The 20,381-nt window shown below is 41.6% G+C and overlaps 1 protein-coding gene across 1 annotated transcript in view; it reads left to right on the forward strand.

Annotated features, from left to right (window-relative positions):
- The first annotated feature begins 3,047 nt into the window (after positions 1-3,047).
- Positions 3,048-20,381, forward strand: part of CHPT1 (choline phosphotransferase 1) — a 30,639-nt gene continuing 13,305 nt past the window's right edge. Inside the window, exons 1-4 of the mRNA XM_068969902.1 lie at positions 3,048-3,320; positions 14,473-14,620; positions 14,912-15,053; positions 18,959-19,043. Coding sequence (XP_068826003.1) covers positions 3,048-3,320; positions 14,473-14,620; positions 14,912-15,053; positions 18,959-19,043 — 648 coding nt within the window. The remainder of the gene's footprint in view (positions 3,321-14,472; positions 14,621-14,911; positions 15,054-18,958; positions 19,044-20,381) is intronic.

A 20,381-nucleotide genomic window follows, 5' to 3' on the forward strand; every position in this document is an offset into this window, starting at 1 on the left:
TATAAAAACAAATTAAACCAGACCACGTAAATGAGAAAAGGCAAGGATTTACACCACAGAACTATACTAATCTTCATAAATACTCCAGCCTGTGGGTCCAAAGCTCTAAACTTACACACAAAGCTTGATTCCCTGAAAGATAAAATTCTGCTACACTGAAAATCTAGCCAGGTGATTTTTTTATTGCAACACGTGCCTTTCCAAACCAATGAAATTTAGGGGCTTTTTGAAGCAGTTATTTTACACTTAATCTGGCTACATGAGACCAGAACATTTTGTGAAAAGTTGATCTAGATGCTGAGGAAGAAGATTTGAAATATGATTGCAAGTTACACAAAAAGAACTGGTAGTTAAACCAAGATAAACCAATAAAAACTTATGGATGTCTCTTGTACTGAGGATAATGTAAGACATTACTACTGGGAAAGGCTGGCTGAAGAGTACAAGGAATCTCTCTGTACTATTTTTGCAACTTTCTGTGACTCTATTATTTCAAAACAAAAAAGTTTTAAATGTTACGGATATCTACTCAGTACCAAGGACTGAGGAACACACTCAGTGCAAGGATACAATCCTTGTACTCCGAGCTGGACAAGAAGGAGATCAGTACATAAACAAGTGCCTCAAGGCAGACTGGATTACAAGGTATAAGGGACTCTGTGTAGAAGCAGGAGAGATCAAACTGGAAGAATATGAGAGGCCTTTCAGAGAAGGCAGTATTTAAGCTGAACCTTGACCAATGAGCAATGTTGTGGGGGTGATGAGAGATGGAGGGTACTCTCCAAGCCCAGGAAGCAAAGTGGGGCATGAGGAAGTGCAGGGTGTACTTGGGAATAGCTAATGCACCCATGAAGCTGGAGCATCAGATTAGGGAGAGGAGTGAGGGAAGAGACACTCGGGAAATAAGACTGGGAAAGGAAGATTGGGCTTTCGAATGCCAAGCTAGGGAGGTTGGACTTTACCAAAGTCTTCATGCCAAGAGAATGCATCATTGATTTTAGTAAATTTAGTAAGATAATTTTTTTTTTAAGAAAGAACTTTTGGTTATAGGAAATGTGTTTATTTTTTAAAATGGCTTTTGGCTGCACTGCACAGCATGTGGGCTCTTAGTTCCATGACCAGGGATCAAACTTGAGCCCCCTGCATTGAAGGCACAGAGTCCCAACCACTGGACCACCCGGAAATTCCTTATATGCTCTGGGTACTATTCAATCTGGATTTTATTCAAGGGAAATAACTTTTCCCAGCTTGCCCTTTCAGTGTCGCTATGATGTTTTTTGATCTATAGTTAAAATTATCTGTAACATAGTTAAATTTATTAAACTGAAAAAGGATTTTTCCTTGACTCACTTGTGACCCTGCCAAGTTAAAAGACAGATATCTCCAAGTTTATTGTACAAAAACCCCAACAGAGTTAAGAATGAATCTCTATCATTCTGATTCCTTTCCTGCATTTGTATCATTTTTCACATGAGACTAGGAAATGGATATTCCATGCATGGTTTGGTCTACAGACACCCTCCTATTCCTCTAAAGAAGGGATTGCCAATTTTTTTTCAGTAAAATGCTAGACGGTCAATATTGTAGTCTTTTCAAGTTATATGGTCTCTGTCACAACCACTAAAATTTGCCCTTGGAGCATGAAAGCAGTCGTAAATAGTATGTAAGGCATAAACATGGCTTTATTAGTGGCACTGAAATATGAATTTCATGTTATTTTGCATCACAGAAAAAAATTCTTTTTTTAATCTTTTAAAGTCTAAAAACCAACCGTAGTTTATAAGCTGTATGGGAACAGGTGGTGGGCTGGGTTAGTAGTTTGTTAGCCCATCTCCAAGGTGTTGTGGTGGCATCTGTCCTACCCGCTGATAACCACTGCCCAACACGACTTGTCACTAAGCAGCTTCTGAGTTAGTTCACTTAGAGAAGTGCCTACCGCTAAGAACTCTGAGGTGAAGAAAAGGCAAGTGGCAGGCTTGTCGCTGGTTGTGCAAAATGATATGTTTATGACAGGCTGTCCCTTGGTCTAAAGAGTGCATTGTGAGGTAAGGGGCTGGTGAACTGCCATTGTGTGGCGGGCAGTGGAAGGAACGTACCACCTGGATCCTTGTCTTTGGGGGGAACGGTGTGTGTAAAAACAACAACAACATGGTTATCCGTATGGGCTGCTCTGAAAAACAGGCATTTGAGTTCTAACCATTCAGTCCCCTTGTTAGACGGTGTTTCTAAATCCTGATTGGTAGTTCCCATACCTTGGAATCTGAACCCTGAACCTTGATCCTTGAACCGGAAAGTGAGGGTTCTCTAGAGCTAATACACGACCAAGGCCCCCAGTCCTGGGGGTTGGAAGGAAGACCTATCCTATCGCCGTACGTTTATCAAACAGGACCTCTCTATGGGCCAACGGATGGGGCCTTCAAACCGGTGACCCAAGATGGGCAAAAATCATGTTCTCACACAGTATCCCGCCGACCCCAGGTCTGCAGGCAGCGGCGTCCTTCAGTGTGGCTGAAGACCAGGGCGTTCACCAAAGAGGAGAGCCGAGCTATGCACACCGTAAGAGTGAGAGGAACCGCTACTAACTGTCCCGCGGGCGAGACTTCCCTCCGGGGAGCGTCACCAGCGGTCCCGGGAGAAGAATCGGACCTTAGAGGCAGGTGCATCGGGATCTTGGGGTAGTCTGGACGCTTTGTGCGCCAATTAAAAAGTGACGGTAGGTGGAGCCCCAAGAGGTGACCCGGAGGCCTGGGCGGACCGGTCGCGCCGGCCGGACCCCTCACGAGGCGGCCCCGCCCCCTCCCCAGGCGGCCCCGCCCGCTCCCCGCGCACCCCGTCAGGCCCCGCCCCCTGCGGCCGGCGGCTCTAGGGGCGGGGGCCCCCGGACCAGGGGCGGCCCGGCCTGACCTCGACCTCGGCCGCGGGCCGGACCGGCGAGTCCCACCCGGCCGGCGCTGGCCCGGGCCCGCGAGCCCCTCCCTCCACCTGTCCTCGCCCTGGAGCCCCGCGCGGGCGGCGCTCGCTGGCAGCGGCGGGGCCCGCAGGCGGCCATGGCGGCGGGCGCCGGGGCCAGGCCGGCGCCGCGCTGGCTGAAGGCGCTGACCGAGCCGCTGAGCGCGGCGCAGCTGCGGCGGCTGGAGGAGCACCGCTACACCGCGGCGGGCGTCTCGCTGCTCGAGCCGCCGCTGCAGCTCTACTGGACGTGGCTGCTCCAGTGGATCCCGCTGTGGATGGCCCCCAACTCCATCACCCTCCTGGGCCTCGCCATCAACATGCTCACCACGCTCGTGCTCATCTCCTACTGCCCCACTGTCACCGAGGAGGTAGGGCCCGCCGACCGCCCGCCGCCCGCGGGCCCCCAACTGCTGCCCACCTTGAGCCGAGCCCCGGCGCAGGTGCAGCCCTGGAGGCTCCTGGAGCGCCCCACCTCCCCAACCCGCGCACGCGGCAGAGCCGCCCGGGACCGCGGAGGGGTGGACACCGCCTCTGCCCGCGCGCCGCGGCCGCCGCGAGCCTTCTCCGCTCTGCCTGGAGGCTATCACGCCGCTACCCAGTTCCCGCGTGTACCCCGAGCCTCTTCCGGACGGCGGAGGGGCTCTCAAGGTCACTGTCCAGTCCCGTCCACCCCCGGGGCGGCGGACGGGCTGTCTCGGCCACTGTGAGCGAGGGGCCTGCCTGTCTGGCCGCCGCCTCCTTCTGCGCCAAGTTGGGGGAGGGGGTGGACAAGCAGTCGGTGACTTTGCACACTGGTCACTGAACACCCCCAGGTCCCTCCCTCCTGGCCTTAGGGCTTGTGGTTGGGTTGGCCAAGCCCGAAATGCCCTTTGGACACTTTTGTACTTAACCGTCTGTTTCTCAAAGGTTGTGCTAGTGATCCTGTAATTACTGATAGCGCTGATCAAAGATAAGTTACTTTTAAGAGATTAACTACTTCCTCTTTCTTCCTTGACTTATTCGTGGAAAGCAAAAGTATTAGCAAGGTGTAAATGCTTATCATCATGACCCAGGGATCGTAAAAGCCAACGGCTTTTATTAACCATATTTAACCTGTGTCAGAAATAAGAGTAAATAATGTGGGCTTTTGACACCTGTTAATCAGAAGCGTCACTTGGACTGAGTGTGATGGGGGGAGGAGGCAGAGGGGTCCACTCCCATCTATGGCTTTTTAGAATACCTGGAATAAAGACTGCATTGCACGTTCTGTGACATTGCTTTCTTTTCTTTGCCCTCCACATAGAGATTCCGTTTATAATCATATTTGAGTATATGGTTCGTTGGTTGGTTCGTTGGTTGGTTTAGTGGCTAAGTCGTCTCCGACTCTTGCGACCCCATAGACTGCAGCCTGCCAGGCTCCTCTGTCCATGGGATTCTCCAGGCAAGAATACTGGAGTGGTTGCCATTTCCTTCTCCAGGGAGTATAGGTCCTGTGGAGAACTAATTTGACTTGAGGTTGGATAGGAATACAGTGCCCTCCATACATGGATCCTTTTTTTTTTAAGTATTTGATGAAGCCTACATTTTAAACATAGATTGATGGATATGTTAGTTATATTAATATTTGATTTTTCGGCAGGTGTTCCCATTGTCAGTTCATTTACATGTTGTTTAAAAAGTGTGAGTGGAAGCCTGTTTGCAGAATTCCCCAGAGGCAGGGTGCCAGAATGGAAGGTGCACTGGGCCAGAAGGGAAGGCCTGGTTCTGATGTGGCTTTGCCACACCATGGAATGACAGACAACATAGGCTTGCTTTCCTCAGGTAAAATAGAAATAATACTTGCCAAACCAATTTCACAAGAATGCACTGAGGACTAAATGATATATTACATGCAGATAAATGTAGAAAATTAGAATTTGTTCAACCTGTTAAAAATATTACTGTTAGAAAAATGTCCTGCAAACTTATAATAAAGTTTAGCTTTTATTGGGCCTTGGTTTGGCTAACAACATTTGAATGTTTCTATTTGCCAGTTAAATCACAAACTCTTCAATATTAATTTAATAACCATCTGTTGAGCACTTCCAAAGAGCAGGACAGGCAGAAAAGTCCAGGAGATTCTGTTCAGGGATGACAGGGGGTGGGGCCTGATGGAACAGGTTAAATTAATTTTTAGGCTATGCCTCGTTCATTCAAAAAAAAAAGGAAAAAAGGAATAAGGTGGCAGACAGGGAGGATCTGAGGGACTTAAAAAAAAGAAATCAGAATGACCCAAAAGCAGGAAGTAAAGTTTGAAAAAACAAGATGAAACTGAGAAGTATTTCTGAAGTGTAATTAGATCCTACACATGCTTCTAAGTGGCTGTAGCAGTGAGGAGAAACACCATTACAGGAGTCACGCTGCCTATCTGATAATAGCTCAGCAAGACCACAAAAGGAGCGTCGCAGTTCACAGGCCACAGAGACAGGATTTGACAAGGTTCAGCTCTAAGAAGGCCTGACTACCAAGCCCGATTCTTTTTACCACATATCACCACTGTCTCATCTGCAGTTCTTTCCTTTCTGGGTGATCTGCAGGAAAAATACCTTGTGTTTTATGTAATGCATATCAGGTGTGTAATATGCTTTCCTATTCATTGTTGCATGTTCCTATATCAAGGGTATTTCTTGGGACTTCTCCTGGCAGTCCAGTGGTTAAGACTCCATGCTTCTAATGCAGGCTGGGGCTGGAGAGAGGGGTTCAATCCTGGTTGAGAAGTTAAGATCCCACATGCCACGCAGTGCAGCCAAAAAAAATTTTTTTTTTAAGATTTCTTTCCTTCTTGTCCCTCTCTTTTTTCCTTCATCTTTCTTTCTCCTGTCCCACTTCATCTCTCAGTGTCCATTCCTAACACTATCTCCTTAGGAAAATTTTCTTCCTTCTCTGAAGTCAAATCAACTACTTAATCCTATGAACTTCCATAATAATAGCAATGATAACTAACATTCTGGAGAAGGAAATGGCAACCCACTCCAGGACTCTTGCTTGGAAAATCCCATGGACAGAGAGGAGCCTGGCAGGCTACAGTCCATGGGGGTTGCAAAGAGTCGGACACGACTGAGTGACTTCACTTTTTAACTAACATTGACAGGGAATTACTCACGTACTTGGGGCTTCCCAGATGGTGCTAGTCTCTTACACCTGCCTGCCAGTGCAGGAGATGTAAGAGACATGGGTTCGATCCCTGTCGGGAAGATTCCCCTGAAGGAGGGCCTGGCAACCCACTCCATTATTCTTGCCTGGAAAATCCCATGGACAGAGGAACCATGTAGGCTGCAGCCCAGAGTGCTGCACAGAATCAGGCATGACTGAAGGAACTTAGCAGTCACTCGCACACTCTTATGTGCTAGGCATTCATTTAAACTGCTTTTGTCTATTATCTCATTTAATCCTCTCCACAACTTTATGAAAAGGTACTACTATTATCCTCATTTTATAGATGAGGAAACTAAAGGGAAATAAATTAACCTCTTTAAACTGAGTCCAGGATTCCAAACTGGAAAACTATACTTCTGCTACAGGTCTTTGTAGCTCTCCTGTGGATCTTCTCCATTTTATTTTGGTTATGTGTGTGATGTGATGTTTGGTTATATATGTCCTTATTGAGTAAGACAGTGTACCATATTTTAACTTCAGACAGCAATTGCCCATTTATTTGAACATTCTCCACAGCACAGTGCCTTGTGTAAAGTAGACGCTTGGTAAATATTTGCTAAACTTTTGACTGCATGCAGGAAATACCAGTTTATAATCTTGGGAGATTATGTTTTTCCATCCATATTCAGTTTTAGCTTGTTTCAGATTAAATACTTATCAAATTGGTCCAGGGAGTTTTGACATGAGTATGCAAGAGTCAGGGCAAACAGAAAACAAGAACTGAACTGCGTCCCCTCTCGCTGAGAAAATTTGGTGATTCGAGTCTGGTTCTTCGGGCTCCAGCTTCGTAGCATCCTCTACCACAAAACACTCCTATGCTTATTTTTGACTGGCATAAACTGTGGCTCCATTCCCTTTTCGGCTTTCTTGAGTAAATGTTTTTGCTCTGCCCTCTTGCTATCTGTATATAAATCCATGTGACTGCTATTAAGAGTGTGTTTATAGCAGATTGGTGCCCAGCATAGGGCTGGGTCAAAGGGCCTTGAATAATTTCTTTCCTTTATGATATGAATTGAAAGCAAGTGTATCTGAGGAGATATTTATAACCTTAAATGGTTTGTTCCCTGTCTAAATAATTCAGATTCAAGTGGCCTTTGGACTATAAAGAATTATTTGTTGGAGGAATAATATGAAAAGGCAATAACCTAGTCAGATTCTGTTACAGGTTTGGTTTCTTTGAAATCTAGAATATTTCTTTCCAGTTCAGTAACTTATGAAGCGTCATTTATGAAGGCAGGACTCTTGTGAGAGAGTGGCCTCTCGTACTAAAACAGGCTACCTCGCAGGAGGTGAAAGTTCTAGAAGCAGGGCAGGGAGTAGATAGAGTGAGGCAGGCAGGCACAGACGACCCTGAGAGTCGAAAATGCCTCCTTCGCTTCTGCAGCCACTGTGCCTTGCTGGCCTCACTCTAATCCCGTGCTGTCCAGAAGGAGCTTCTGCCGGTGATGTAGAAGTAGCTCTCATGCCTGTGGCTCTCCTGTACTTGATTCCCAAGGAACAAACTGTTTCCCCTTTAGAATTCTGGTTCAAGTGTGGATAAAACATGGCCTTGTGAGTACGGAAGGAGCTTTAAATCCTGCTCCTGGTGGGTTTGACCTGGGCAGAAGCTCCAACCACCTGGGTTCTGTGAAGTTACAGAGCGAAACAGGTGTGAAGGTACCCAAAGGAGTTGATGGTGACGGTAGATCTGTCCAGGGGTTCTCTTCGCTCCCCTCCCTGCCTGTTTCCCTTTGCCTAGGGGAGAGGCTGGCATTGTCAACAAGAATTCTAGTAAATGCTCCAAGAGGCTTTTAAAAAGAATACAACTGCTTACACTAAGCTTAAAAGAAGGAATGCTGTCTTTCAAGTACAGATTTCTGAAGTCCTGAGAAAGCCCCTCTGGCCCTGGAGTTGGTTGAACACTGTAGGGTGTTCGTGTCCTGCCTGGTTTCCACCCCCAGCTGGTAACCTGCCTCGTTTTATGAAGGTGGGTGTGCTCCTCTCAAGCGCTGGCCCCTGCCCTGAGCTGAGGCCACAGGTTGGGGTAAACCAGTGAGCTGCCAGGGCCTTCCTGCTGGGAGGGATGGAGAGGGACTCTTGGCTTCCTGTCCACCAAGCCTCTGGAGCCTCCCCAGCCTCGGTTCCAGTGGGAACCCTCCCTCTGTAAACAACGAAGTGCCTCTGGTCACAGGCTCAGCTGTGTCACAGGCACATAATACAGGTTAGAGCAGTCAGATTAGCAGTCTGTTAAAATTCCGTGAGTTTTCTCTCAAAAATCACTAGACTCGGGTATACCTGTGGCTGATTCATGTAGATGTTTGGCAGAAACCAACACAATACTATAAAGCAATTCTCTTTCAATTAAAAATAAATACATTTAATTATATTTTAAAAAAATCACTAGATTCACCCAACTGGGTACAAAGTCCACCTTCTAACGCTGTACCAGCATTACAGTTTTTCACACATGCCTGATCTTTGTCTAAATGCAGTTTTTATTTTTTATGGAGAGAGAAGTCAACTGATGTTTGGATAATTGAAGTCTCTCCATTACCAGCTGACCCAGTGGTTACTGGTTATGTAATATCTTTTGCATCTGTATCAACTTACACCCAAGGCCATTTAAAGCAAAGAGGACTTTTTAAGTGTGAAAATTCATATAAGCAAGTTTGTATAGTTTCAGTATTTCCTAAATTTTAATTTGGGAACATTTTTGCTTTTGTGTATTACCTATACTGTTTTTCTTCACATAAACTTTAAATCTACTCCTTAAAAACTTAGACTCAAAGCCTTAATAGCTGTACAGTTATAGGTTTGATAGCTATGCTAGCTAGTTTTTTAATTATTATTGTTAAAATAGATTAAAGACATAAGTATTAAAATGAAAAGTTTACCTAAGAATCACTCAAAAAGTATCTTATATAGTATCAGAAATAATAATAACTAAAATTTACTGAGCTCATCCCATATGCCAGGCACTTTTCTAAGCACTTGACATGTAATAATTCATTTAATTCTCACAATGAGCTGAGAACAGTGATTATTCCCATTTTTCGTAAAGGGAAGCTGAAGCACTGAGAGGTAAAGTAGCTCATTCAAGGATCATTTGCAGGTGGAGTACAGAGTATATATGCCTATCCAGTCTGCACAAAAGCCCCAAGACATGTATTCTTAAATTTGGCAACCATTTTACTGAATAGTTATGAGGTAACCTGTTACATAATCATCAGTTGATTTTAATTATCTAGTTATATAGTTCCCATGGTATATATAGCAGGTTTTAAAACCAGAGAACACACCTCCTACTCTGGAGAGGATTCTATTCTCATATTAAAGATGGGGCCTTGGAGACTACCTAGGTTAGCCTTTTCATTTACAGAAAAACCTAAGAATGTGTTCCTCCAAAATCCAGTATTCTAGGGTCTGAGCTATAAGTTAAATTTGTCCAGTGTGCCGAAATGTGTTCACTGATCACTTTCTAAGTCTCTTTTTCCTTTTCCTGATGTGTGTGCTCATTCAAACACACAAATAAAAAGGAGTACGATACCTGGAATAAATAATTGATCTATATATGAGTGTTCTCTGATCCAGAGTTATTTTGAACAAAACAGTTGCCACATGTTCTAGTTCAAATCTCTGATTTCTCTAATCCTTTAATTCAGGTAGCTAGAAAAAGTAAAATTTCCCAAATACTTAAGTTTTATATAGTTCTTTTTTAGTGATGTAACTAACAAGCAATTTAAATTTATTAGTTTTTTTAATGACAGGAACTTATGATTATTTCTTAGTAATTATTTTATTTTCTAGAATAAACTTATAATCTTCCATACAGTCATGTAAGATTCTTCATTAGTAAGACTGAGATTGAGTGAAGTCACTTGGTCGTGGGGATTTTCCAGGCAAGAGTACTGGAGTGGGTTGTCATTTCCTTCTCCAGGGGATCTTCCCGACCCAGGGATTGAACCCGGGTCTCCCGCTTTGTAGACAGACACTTTACCACCTGAGCCACCAGGGAAGTCGGTATTATTTAAAATTGTGATTTACCCACATCATTGAATACTATGCAGTCATGTAAGCAAATGGAATAGATCTTTATGCTTGACTTGGAAAGATTTCTATGATGTATTATAAAGTTCTGATCTGAAAAAATACAGTAGATATTTTTTTTCTTCTGGCCACACCACATGGCTTGTGGGATCTTAGTTTCCTGACCAAGGATCAAACCCATGGCCCCTGCAGTGGAAGCATGGAGTCTTAACTGAACCATCAGGGAATTCCCAGATACAGTAGATATTATAAAGATAATATAATTTAAAACTTTAAATGTTAAGGAGCTCATATGACCTGGAGAAGTTCCACTTTTTGTAATAGCCTCCGTCTATAGAAGTATTCTGATATTAACATATTGCTTATGACTTTATAATTTGTAATCCATGCCCTGATTTTCCTGGGTTTACATTTGAAATTTTTGAAAATAAGTTTTTTTTTTTTTTTAAACTGGAATTGAGTTGGGATGGCTCTGGAAATCCCGCGTCCACCTGGAGAACTTTCTGGAGTGACCTGCATTTAAAGCAGACTCCTGGAAGGAAGAGGCCCACTGTTCCTGGCAAGAGGATCTCCCGCCTGGGGCCTGTTTTGCAGAGATAACATAATCTGCAAACTGTTTCATAGCTCCCAGGTGGAAATGGAGGTGATGACTGCAGGGAATAGAAAAGATAGGTCCAGCCCCTGCGGCCTTGGGAAGACTGGAAAGGGAATGAACTGGCAGCTAGTGGACTAGTGTGCCTTCGTGGGTTTAAAAGGAAGGAAGTCTTCTCTCAGCTTGCAGCCAATTTCCCACTGCTCTGGTTCACTGAACTTGAAATTGTATTTGTGGGGGCAGGAAAGTGCTTCTCAGCAGATTTGAAACAATAGATAAGAATCCAGGTGGGAAGCTGCACCGAGTCTGTGTAGCCTGCAGGGCAGTAAATCTGATAGATCTCATCTCATGGGCCAGGTCATAAAACTAGGGTTTGCTTCCTGGATCCAGTCTAACTCTTCTTGATGGAACTTTATCACCCCTCCCTAAGTTTCGCTTTTATCTGTAATAAAAAGAACATAATAGCTGCCTTGTCTCTGTGGATTGCTGTTTCAAACAAGATAATGCATTTTTGAAAGTCCTTTGTTGTACTGTTTAAGATAACATTACTACCTTTCCAGTCTCTCTTGTAATGACCTGTGGATATCTGTTCCAGAAACATGAGCTGGTCATGGACTCATGAATAATCCTTTCACTTTCAGGCCTCTACTTTCATTCCTGCTTAGCCCTCCTCTCTGTCTTTCCTGTTGAAATTCCCCTGCCCCTCTTTCCCTATTTAAACTCTAAATCTTAACTCCATTGATATCCTAGTGAAGTCATGTTAGGCCAGTGAGCCAGTTTTCATTTCCTTTCTCCAAATAAGGGGGAGAGTCTACCCCCAACCGTGGTATCCACGAGTAGCCAAATTTATTTTGGCATGGATTTCTGTTAACACCTTGACCTTTAGACTTGTCTGTTAGATCAGAAGGTAGAATCAGGAGCTTTTTAATGTGGACCTTTGGGAGTTGCTTCTTGGGAAGCTCCAAATTTTCCATATAAGAAGGTTCTGTATAAGAAGGGAGAATTGGAACATCCTCCAGTAGATGATTTACTTTCTGTCATTTAGGGGGAAAAGGATTCAGTGGAAAGGAGCTTCCCAGGTGGCACTGTGGTAAAGAATCCACCTGCCAGTGCAGAAGATGCAAGAGACATGGATTCGATTCCTGGGTTGGCAAGATCCCCTGGAGGAGGGCATGGCAACCCATGCCAGTATTCTTGCCTGGAGAATCCCATGGGCAGAGGAACCTGGCGGGCTACATTCTGTGGGGTGGCAAAAGAGTTGGGCATGGCTTAGTGACTAAACAACAACAGCAGTGTAGCTATTAATACTGGAAATCTAATATTAACAAATGATAAAATGTTTGTTAAAGTTCAAAGTAAACTTTTCTTTACTTTGAAAGATTGAGGAATGAGGTAGCAAGTTGATTGGTTATTTGCAGAATTACCACATAAGCCATACCCACATTGATATGTCAAATATCATTTTAGAATGTTTAATGACAATAGCTAAACTAAGATCCCCTGGAGAAGGTAATGACATCCCACTCCAGTACTCTTGCCTGGAAAATTCCGTGGACAGAGGAGGCTTATAGGCTACAGTCCCTGGGGTCGAAAAGAGTCGGACACGACTGAGCAACTTCACTTCACTTCAAACTTCTTTGAGCACTTATTACATGCCTGGTGTGTGTAAAGAACTATCTTAAGAATTTTTTCATTGTGTACAACTACAAGTTTTATTTGTATCTTACAAATGAGATAACCAAAGTTTAGAAAGGTTAAATGACTTGCCCAGGGTCACTTGGCTATTAAATAACAGAGCCAAGAACTCAAACACAGATCTAACTTTGAAACCCTAGGTCTCAACACTTTTGCTATACTTCATTTCTGAGGCAGAATTCTGGGTTGGCCATTGCTTTCATCACATGGGTCCCTGAGGAAGCAGAATACATTTTTAAAGTGCTGAAAGGAAAGAACAGTTGTTTTAAAATCTTTTTTCTCAAAATAAATAAATAAAATCCTTTTTCTCTCTTTTGTTGAAATTGCATCATTTCTACTGACCTACCTTCAAGTTCACTGACTCTTTGCTCTGTCATTTTTATCCATGCTTCTGTATGTAATGTGTCTTTTTCTTCTGGCTTCTTAAATGATTTTCTCTTCATCACTGGTCTTCAGTGATTTGATTATGATGCGCCTCGGTGGGTTTGGGTTTGCTGAGCTTTGTGGATATGTGAGTTTATAGGCTTTATCAAATGTGGACATTTCCAGCCATTATTTTTTCTTGTATTTTCCATGTCCAACCCTTTCTCTTTTCTCCTTCTGAAACTGTAACTACATACATCCCACAGGTTACTGAGGCCCAGTTCAATTATTTTTAGCCTTTTTTCTTTCTATGTACAATATTGGATATTTTCCTCTAGTAGTCTGTAAATTCACTTATATTTTCTTCTGCAATATCTAAAATGTTGTTAATCTCATATAGTATATTTTACATTTGAAATATTGTACTTTTCATTCTAGAAATTTCACTGGAGTCTATCATGCTTTTCTTCTACCTTCTTGAACATATGAGGCATATTTATCAGAACTCTCAACGTCCTCCTCTGCAAATCTCACTCTCTCTGTCATTCCTGGGTCTGATTGTTTTGATTGATTTTACTCCTAGTTATTTTTCTGCTTCTTTGAGTGACTAGTAATTTTTTAATTGGATGCCAAACATTGTGAATTTTATATTCAGGGGTACTAGGTTTGATGGGTTTTCCTTTAAGATGTACTTTGTCTTGGCTACAGGTAAGTTACCTGGAATCAGTCAGATCCTTTTGAGGCTGGATTTTACATCTGTTAAGGCTATCAGAGAAACCTTTAGTCTAAGGCTAATTTATCCCCACTGCTAAAGCATTACACTTCTGAGAACTCTACCCAGTGCCACAAGTATTACAAGGTCTTTCTGCTGTGGGAATGTGGTTCTTTCCCTGGCCTTCATTAGTAGTTTTTTCTCACTAGGCACAGGTCACTTCTCAGCCCAAGACTCAAAGATCCCCTCTGTAGATCTCCACAACAATGTGCCCCTCTCCTTACAAGTGCCCTGAGCCTTGACCTTCCTGAGTTCTGCTCTGTTGCTCCTCAGCACAGCAGGATCACTGGGCTCTTCCAGGTCCCCACTCCTGCCCTGCAGGCTGGACACTGCCCATCGGCACTAAGCTGGAGTACTCAGGGGGCTCATGTCACTTATTTCCCTTCTGTCAGGGATCACAGTGCTGCGCCGGCTGCAATGTCTGAACGTGGTTGTTTTGTTTATTTGATCGCGTTTCTAGCTATCCAAGGTGGGAGGGTAAATCCAGTCCCTGATATTCCATCATAAATGGAAGCAGGGGTCTGTGGTTTGTCTTTAAGTTCTTTTTTCACAGTGGAGACTTACCGAATAATTTCAAATCCAGTGCCATATATGAATAGTATTATATTAAAGGAGCTGTGGACTAAGAATCAAAATCAGGGTCCTAATCCTCATTCAGTTATTTAACTTTCTGCTTCCCATAGTATAGTCTGTGACCTCCTACCCAATCTAGATCAATTCATTTGTTAGTTTAATTCATATCTGTAGAAAGAGGATTATGAATGTTCTTTATATCATGCTGAAGTGCTATAAAGTGAGAACATAAGAAAATGTGTTGGTTGGCTTGAGTTGAGCTGTTTTCAAACAGAAGCTGGCTTATTGTCACTCACCAGTCTTCACTGTTAACATTTCATGTTAGGCACCATACTGGACATACCTTTTATGTGCATTAGGACTCTTCATCTACCAGTCACTGGATGCTATTGATGGGAAACAAGCCAGAAGAACAAATTCTTGTTCTCCTTTAGGGGAACTTTTTGACCATGGTTGCGACTCTCTTTCCACAGGTAAGTTAGTGGAGATTTTTTCCTACAGTTGTTTTTTGTTTGTCTGTTTTTTAATGATGGCTTAAAAAATTAAATGAACTGAGCTGTTTGGTTTGTTTTGGTTTACATTTGGGAGAAATTTTGCATAGTTTTTTTTTGTAAATACACTAAAAATGTATGTTCAGTAATTTATTCTTGCCTAATTTTAATGCCAAGATTATGCACCTTAAAATTCTATATTTCTAAACATTCAGTGCCAAATATTTAACATATTTTAAATACTTCATGGTTTTTAAACCTTATTTCTTTCAGTTTTTATGGCAGTTGGAGCTTCAATTGCTGTTCGATTAGGAACTCATCCTGACTGGTTGTTTTTCTGCTCTTTTATTGGGATGTTCATGTTTTATTGTGCTCACTGGCAGACTTATGTTTCAGGCGTGTTGAGGTTTGGAAAGTAAGTATGTATTTTAAGTTGTATATTTTATAAGATATAATCAAATTCATTTTCACTGTCATACTTCATTTATTCATAATAAAGGGAACAAACTGTCAATCATGAATTTAAATTACCTTTTAATTTATTGAAGCATCCATAAATGTTATATCTTAGGTTTAGTCTTTTAGGTGTTCTTCTTCTTATAGTTACATACTTGATGATAATTTTATTTTTTCTTCCTCTCCAACTTACTAGCCCAAGTTCACATTGACAGGAGGAAAAGAAAAATAAGGGATGTGAATAAAGTAGAAAAAGGATATAAGTACCTAAAAAAGAAGCATTTGGCTAAAAGATAAAATAATGAGATATGAAATCTAAAGGTGTGTCCATAAAGGGGAACCCCTTTACAGCAGTCCCGAACAACAGTAGTCGTGAGAATCTCAGCTGTGGTATACAGTTGGTGAGATAGTGTAAAAGCATCTTGTAATATTTGCCCCTGATGCTTAGACACCAGGAAACAGTGCACAAGACTGGAGCTCTGTTCTCTCTCTTTCTCATCAGCTCCCTCTTTGCCTGATCTTTAGTAGCCATCTCCCTTTGGCTCATTCTCAGCTTTGGCTTCCCCCGTCTTCAGATTCTTTCCTGCAGCACTTCAGTGCTTCCTGGGAGAAGCAGTAGCTCTGGGGGGGGGGAGGGGGCGGGGGGGGGGAGACAAGGAAACAACTCCTGACAATGGTAACTGAAAGGAGAAGCTCAAAACAATGGCTCATTTAGCAGAGTGAAAACCACTGGCAGTTTTTCACATTGACTTTACATTACAGAATAGTCACAGCCGTCAGCTGTTGAGCGCTCGCGTGGTTCTGGTGGTGTACTCAGTGCTTTTCATGCCTTTTCTCATTTATTCCTCACATTGACCCTGTTGAGGCTATTACTGCCACTGTACCAGTGAGGCGGAGAAGTTCTGTAACTTCCTTATACTGCTAAAAAAAAGTGTGGAGCCAGGGTTAAACTCAACTCTCCAAACCCCACACTCTTAACGACTGTTGTTCAGTAGCAGCAGTTATTTAATGACTTAGACTTTATCTCTTTGACTTTCAACTTCATTAAAAATCTTTCTGAAATGAATTATTTTACATTCCTGACCTAGTTGTACACTTTATACTCATTTACTGTTGGCTGAGAGCTTAATGTGTGCCTAGAATTGGACATAGAAAGATGAGTCACTTGTGAGTGGAATATGCCAGACAGATTGGGCTAAAAGCATTTGTAGGCAGGAGGATGAGGAGAGGAAGTACTCAGAACATTAGGGAAGTGGTTGCTGTGGTTGAGCACCAGACATGTGAGGGACTGGAGGAGATCCTGCACTGCTCAGGGTTTCAAGCGTAAAATGCTTACTCTCTATGGCACAGGTCCTCCTCTGTATGATTTCACTTTATCAAAGTAAAAGCATCACTGAGCATTGAATAGGATACACATGGATAGTCCAGCTTAACACTATAAGAAGGATCTATATGTGGGATATCAGCCAAGCTTCTGTAAGTACTTACAAAGTCAGTCAGTATCAACTGTCAATTGGCTAGGATGGATGTCCTGAAAAATCTGTCAATAAACAATAATAAATTTCCCCCCCCTAAATTAGTCATTTATATAGTTTATCCTTAAAAGAGGAAGAATGAAGCTTTCTGTGGTATGAATGATGCATGTGTGAAACCAAGGTTCCTAGCTCGATCCCTGTATATGTCATTCAGTTCACTGAAAGTTTGTCCTGTAATTTCTGTCAGCTTTCCTAGTTGCTTCTGGTCACTAGTCATACCCTGGAAAAACTATGGATTAACTTAATGGAATTCTGCACTGTTACTTGAAAAAGAGTACAAAATTCTGATAATAAATCATAGGTGTAGGGGAAAGAATGTTGTCTCTGAAGTCATTTTTCCATAGCAGTATCCAGCTGTTTTCAGTATAAGCGTGGAAAAATCACTTCACTTTCTCTTTCCCAAAAAACAGGTATAATGTATATATAGCTCATAAGACTCATAATAGATGCTCAGTAAATGTCAGTACTTTTCCTCTTTTTTCTTCACAAAATACCATACATTATATTACTTAGTTTACCTTTTTCAACTAACTTGACTATTTCTCCATGCAGTCTGGAGGCCTTGATTTGCCTGTCACTGATCTTACAAATACTGGGTGTCATTACATTTTCCTTTTTTTTGTGCATTAATGTTCCAGTCACCTTTTCCCTCTAAATGCCCTCAAAATAACTCAGCTGAGGTCTTTTCTTCCATGCTACTGCTACTGCTAAGTCACTTCAGTCATGTCCAACTCTGTGCGACCCCATAGACGGCAGCCCATCAGGCTCCCCCACCCCTGGGATTCTCCAGGCAAGAACACTTGAGTGGGTTGCCATTTCCTTCTCCAGTGCGTGAAAGTGCAGAGTGAAAGTGAAGTCGCTCAGTCGTGTTCTACTCTTAGCGACCCCATAGACTGCAGCCTACCAGGCTCCTCCATCCATGGGATTTTCCAGGCAAGAGTACTGGAGTGGAGTGCCATTGCCTTCTCCAAAAGCTGGATCTATTTTATCATCTAATGCCTACATTTCTTGTATTTGCAGAGCAGTAAGTATTCCTCTAGCAGGGCATCTAAGAGATGCAAAGGAGGTAGACACATAAAATCTGAAGCTCAGAAAAAAATATATGGATTTGGAGAAATGGATTTAGCGGTCATTGGCATATAGATGGTACTCTTAAGTATAGATATAATATTCAGAGAATCTAAAAAGAGAAAAGAGGAATTCTGGAAACAGTAGCATTTAAGATGTGAAGGAAGGAGCCTAGGAAGCTTTTCCAGAAAGGTAGGAGAATCACAAGAGAACATGGCATAAAAACAGTAAAGCTTTTCAAGAAAGAGGGTGTGATCACCGATCTAACTATTGGGAGGAGTTATGTGAGATAGTAACCAAAATGTATCCCTTACGTTCAACAAATTGAAAGTCACTGTTTACCTTAAACAGTTTTAATAGAATGGGGCCAAAAACTGGACTGTAGTGGATTATGCAGCAATATGAAGAGGAGGAAATTACAAATGTGGACTACTTGCTAGCCTGTTTATGGAGCAAAGGAGAGAGGAATTGGTAGCTTCAGAGGATGCAGATTAGAGACTGATGTTGCTTGGTTTAGTGGGTTTTTAAAAGAAGTTTATGTTTAGGGCTTCCCTGTTCGCTCAAACAGTAAAGAATTGCCTGCAGTGTAGGAGACCTTGGTTTAATCCCTGGGTCAGGAAGATCTCCTGGAGATGGGAATGGCTACCCACTCCAGTATTCTTGCCTGGAGAATTCCATAGCCAGAAGAGCCTGGCAGGCTGCAGTTCATAGGGTCGCAAAGAGTCAGACAAAACTGAGTGGCTAACACTTTTACGAGTATGTTTATATATAGAGGGGAAATGTCTGTGGAAACCAAAAATTATAATGACTATTAGCAACATAATGAGAAAAACTATTGGAATTTTCCCTACTTTTTAGTGAAATTGACTTGAGAGTGTTTATGAATTTGCCTTAAATCATCTGGTTGTTTTTATGTTACTATTAAGTTTTCCTTATTACAAGAGTAATACATGATTGTTATTAAAAATTCAAACTTTGCAGAAGTATATAAAGTAGAAGATAAAAGCCTTCTGTAATCTCAGCGGTAACTGTTACTAGCAATTATATATATGCTATACAAGTTTTTTACCTATATGTGAGCACATTGTTCCTGTAGGCTTTTTCACTTAACAGTGTAGTTAATTGATAATTCAGTGATGGAACTAAAGGTAAAAATAAGCCTATGGAGATTTTTACATCTTTGATTTCAGTATATGGTTAATGAACCTTCATATTCAGGAATTTGATTTACAAACCTCTATTCTTTATCTTTCCTTTTTAGAGTGGATGTAACTGAAATTCAGATAGCTTTGGTGATCATCTTTGTGTTGTCTACATTTGGAGGAGCAACAATGTGGGACTATACGGTAAATCTAAGTGTTTAAATTTGTATTTAAGTACTTTTTAAACATTTGGGGAAAATATTGTGTTGTTAATTTTCTTCACATATTCTTAGAGCTATATTTAATATTCATTCAATTTCTTAACCTTTTTTCTTCATTTTATAATGTTACTATTCTATATACCTTATTACAGCATGAATATACTACCCTATTCATGAATATACTACTACATAAAAGACAATGACTCCATTTCCCAAATACACAATTAGACTTGCTAGTTGAACTACCTTTTCAGGCCAAAATTTATTTCATAAAAGAGATTTATAAAAATTTAAAAAAAAAGTAAATTCAGTCAAATACTTTATGTTTGAAACTTGCCCCTCAATATTAGGAAAGTTGCTAATTTGTATTTTTTATAATTTACTATGAGTGAAGTTTCTCATGTTGACTGTTTTTTATTTTCTGCTTGGTTGGAGACCTCAGATAAAAGTTGACTCTCAAGGAGGCCATTGTTACAAATTCATGCTTTCCAGAGGAAGGAAATTTATTAAGAAACAAATTATTTTCTCACTACAACCTAAGTTTACACTATTGGCTGACTCAAAACTTCATGTCCATAGTGTTAAGAAGAATAATAAGGATAATATCAGCTGTCAGCAACTAATGCTTATTCAGTACTTACTATGTTCTTAAATATTTTACTGTCACTCTTTTCATCTGACCCCCAGAACAACGCTATGAAGTAGATACTGTCATTATTCTGATTTATTAATAAGTCTTAGAATGATTGAGTAATTTGTACAAGGACACATAGCTAGTAAGTACTGGAGCTGGAAATTAAACAGACTAATTCCAGACTCTGTTTTTAATCACAAAGCAATATACCCCTGGTAGTACAAACAGTAAGAAATGCAAAGCTAAACATACTCTTACCGTAGGCTCTAGTGACTGTGCTCTTTAGTGTTTACCCAAATACATTAAAAATTATGTCTATTCAGGGAATTCCCTGGTGGTCCAGTGGTTAGGATTCAGTACTTTCACTGCTGTGGGCCGGGGCTCAAACCCTGAGCAGCGAACTAAGATCCCACAAGCCACATGGCATAGCCAGAAAAAAATTATGTCTATACAAAAACCTGATTATGGATCTTTATTGCAGCTTTATTCATAATTACCAGAACTTGGAAGCAAGTAAATGGATTAACTGTGGTACATCTAGGCAATGGAATATTATTCAGTGTTAAAAAGAAAGAGCTATCAAACCGTGAAGAGACATGGAGGAAACCTAAATGCATATTATTTAGTGAAAGAATCTAGTCTGAAAAGGCTCCATATTGTATGATCCCAATTATATGATATTTTATA

The sequence above is a fragment of the Capricornis sumatraensis genome, chromosome 4, assembly GCF_032405125.1.
Source record: "Capricornis sumatraensis isolate serow.1 chromosome 4, serow.2, whole genome shotgun sequence".
NCBI classification, from domain to species: Eukaryota; Metazoa; Chordata; class Mammalia; order Artiodactyla; family Bovidae; genus Capricornis; species Capricornis sumatraensis.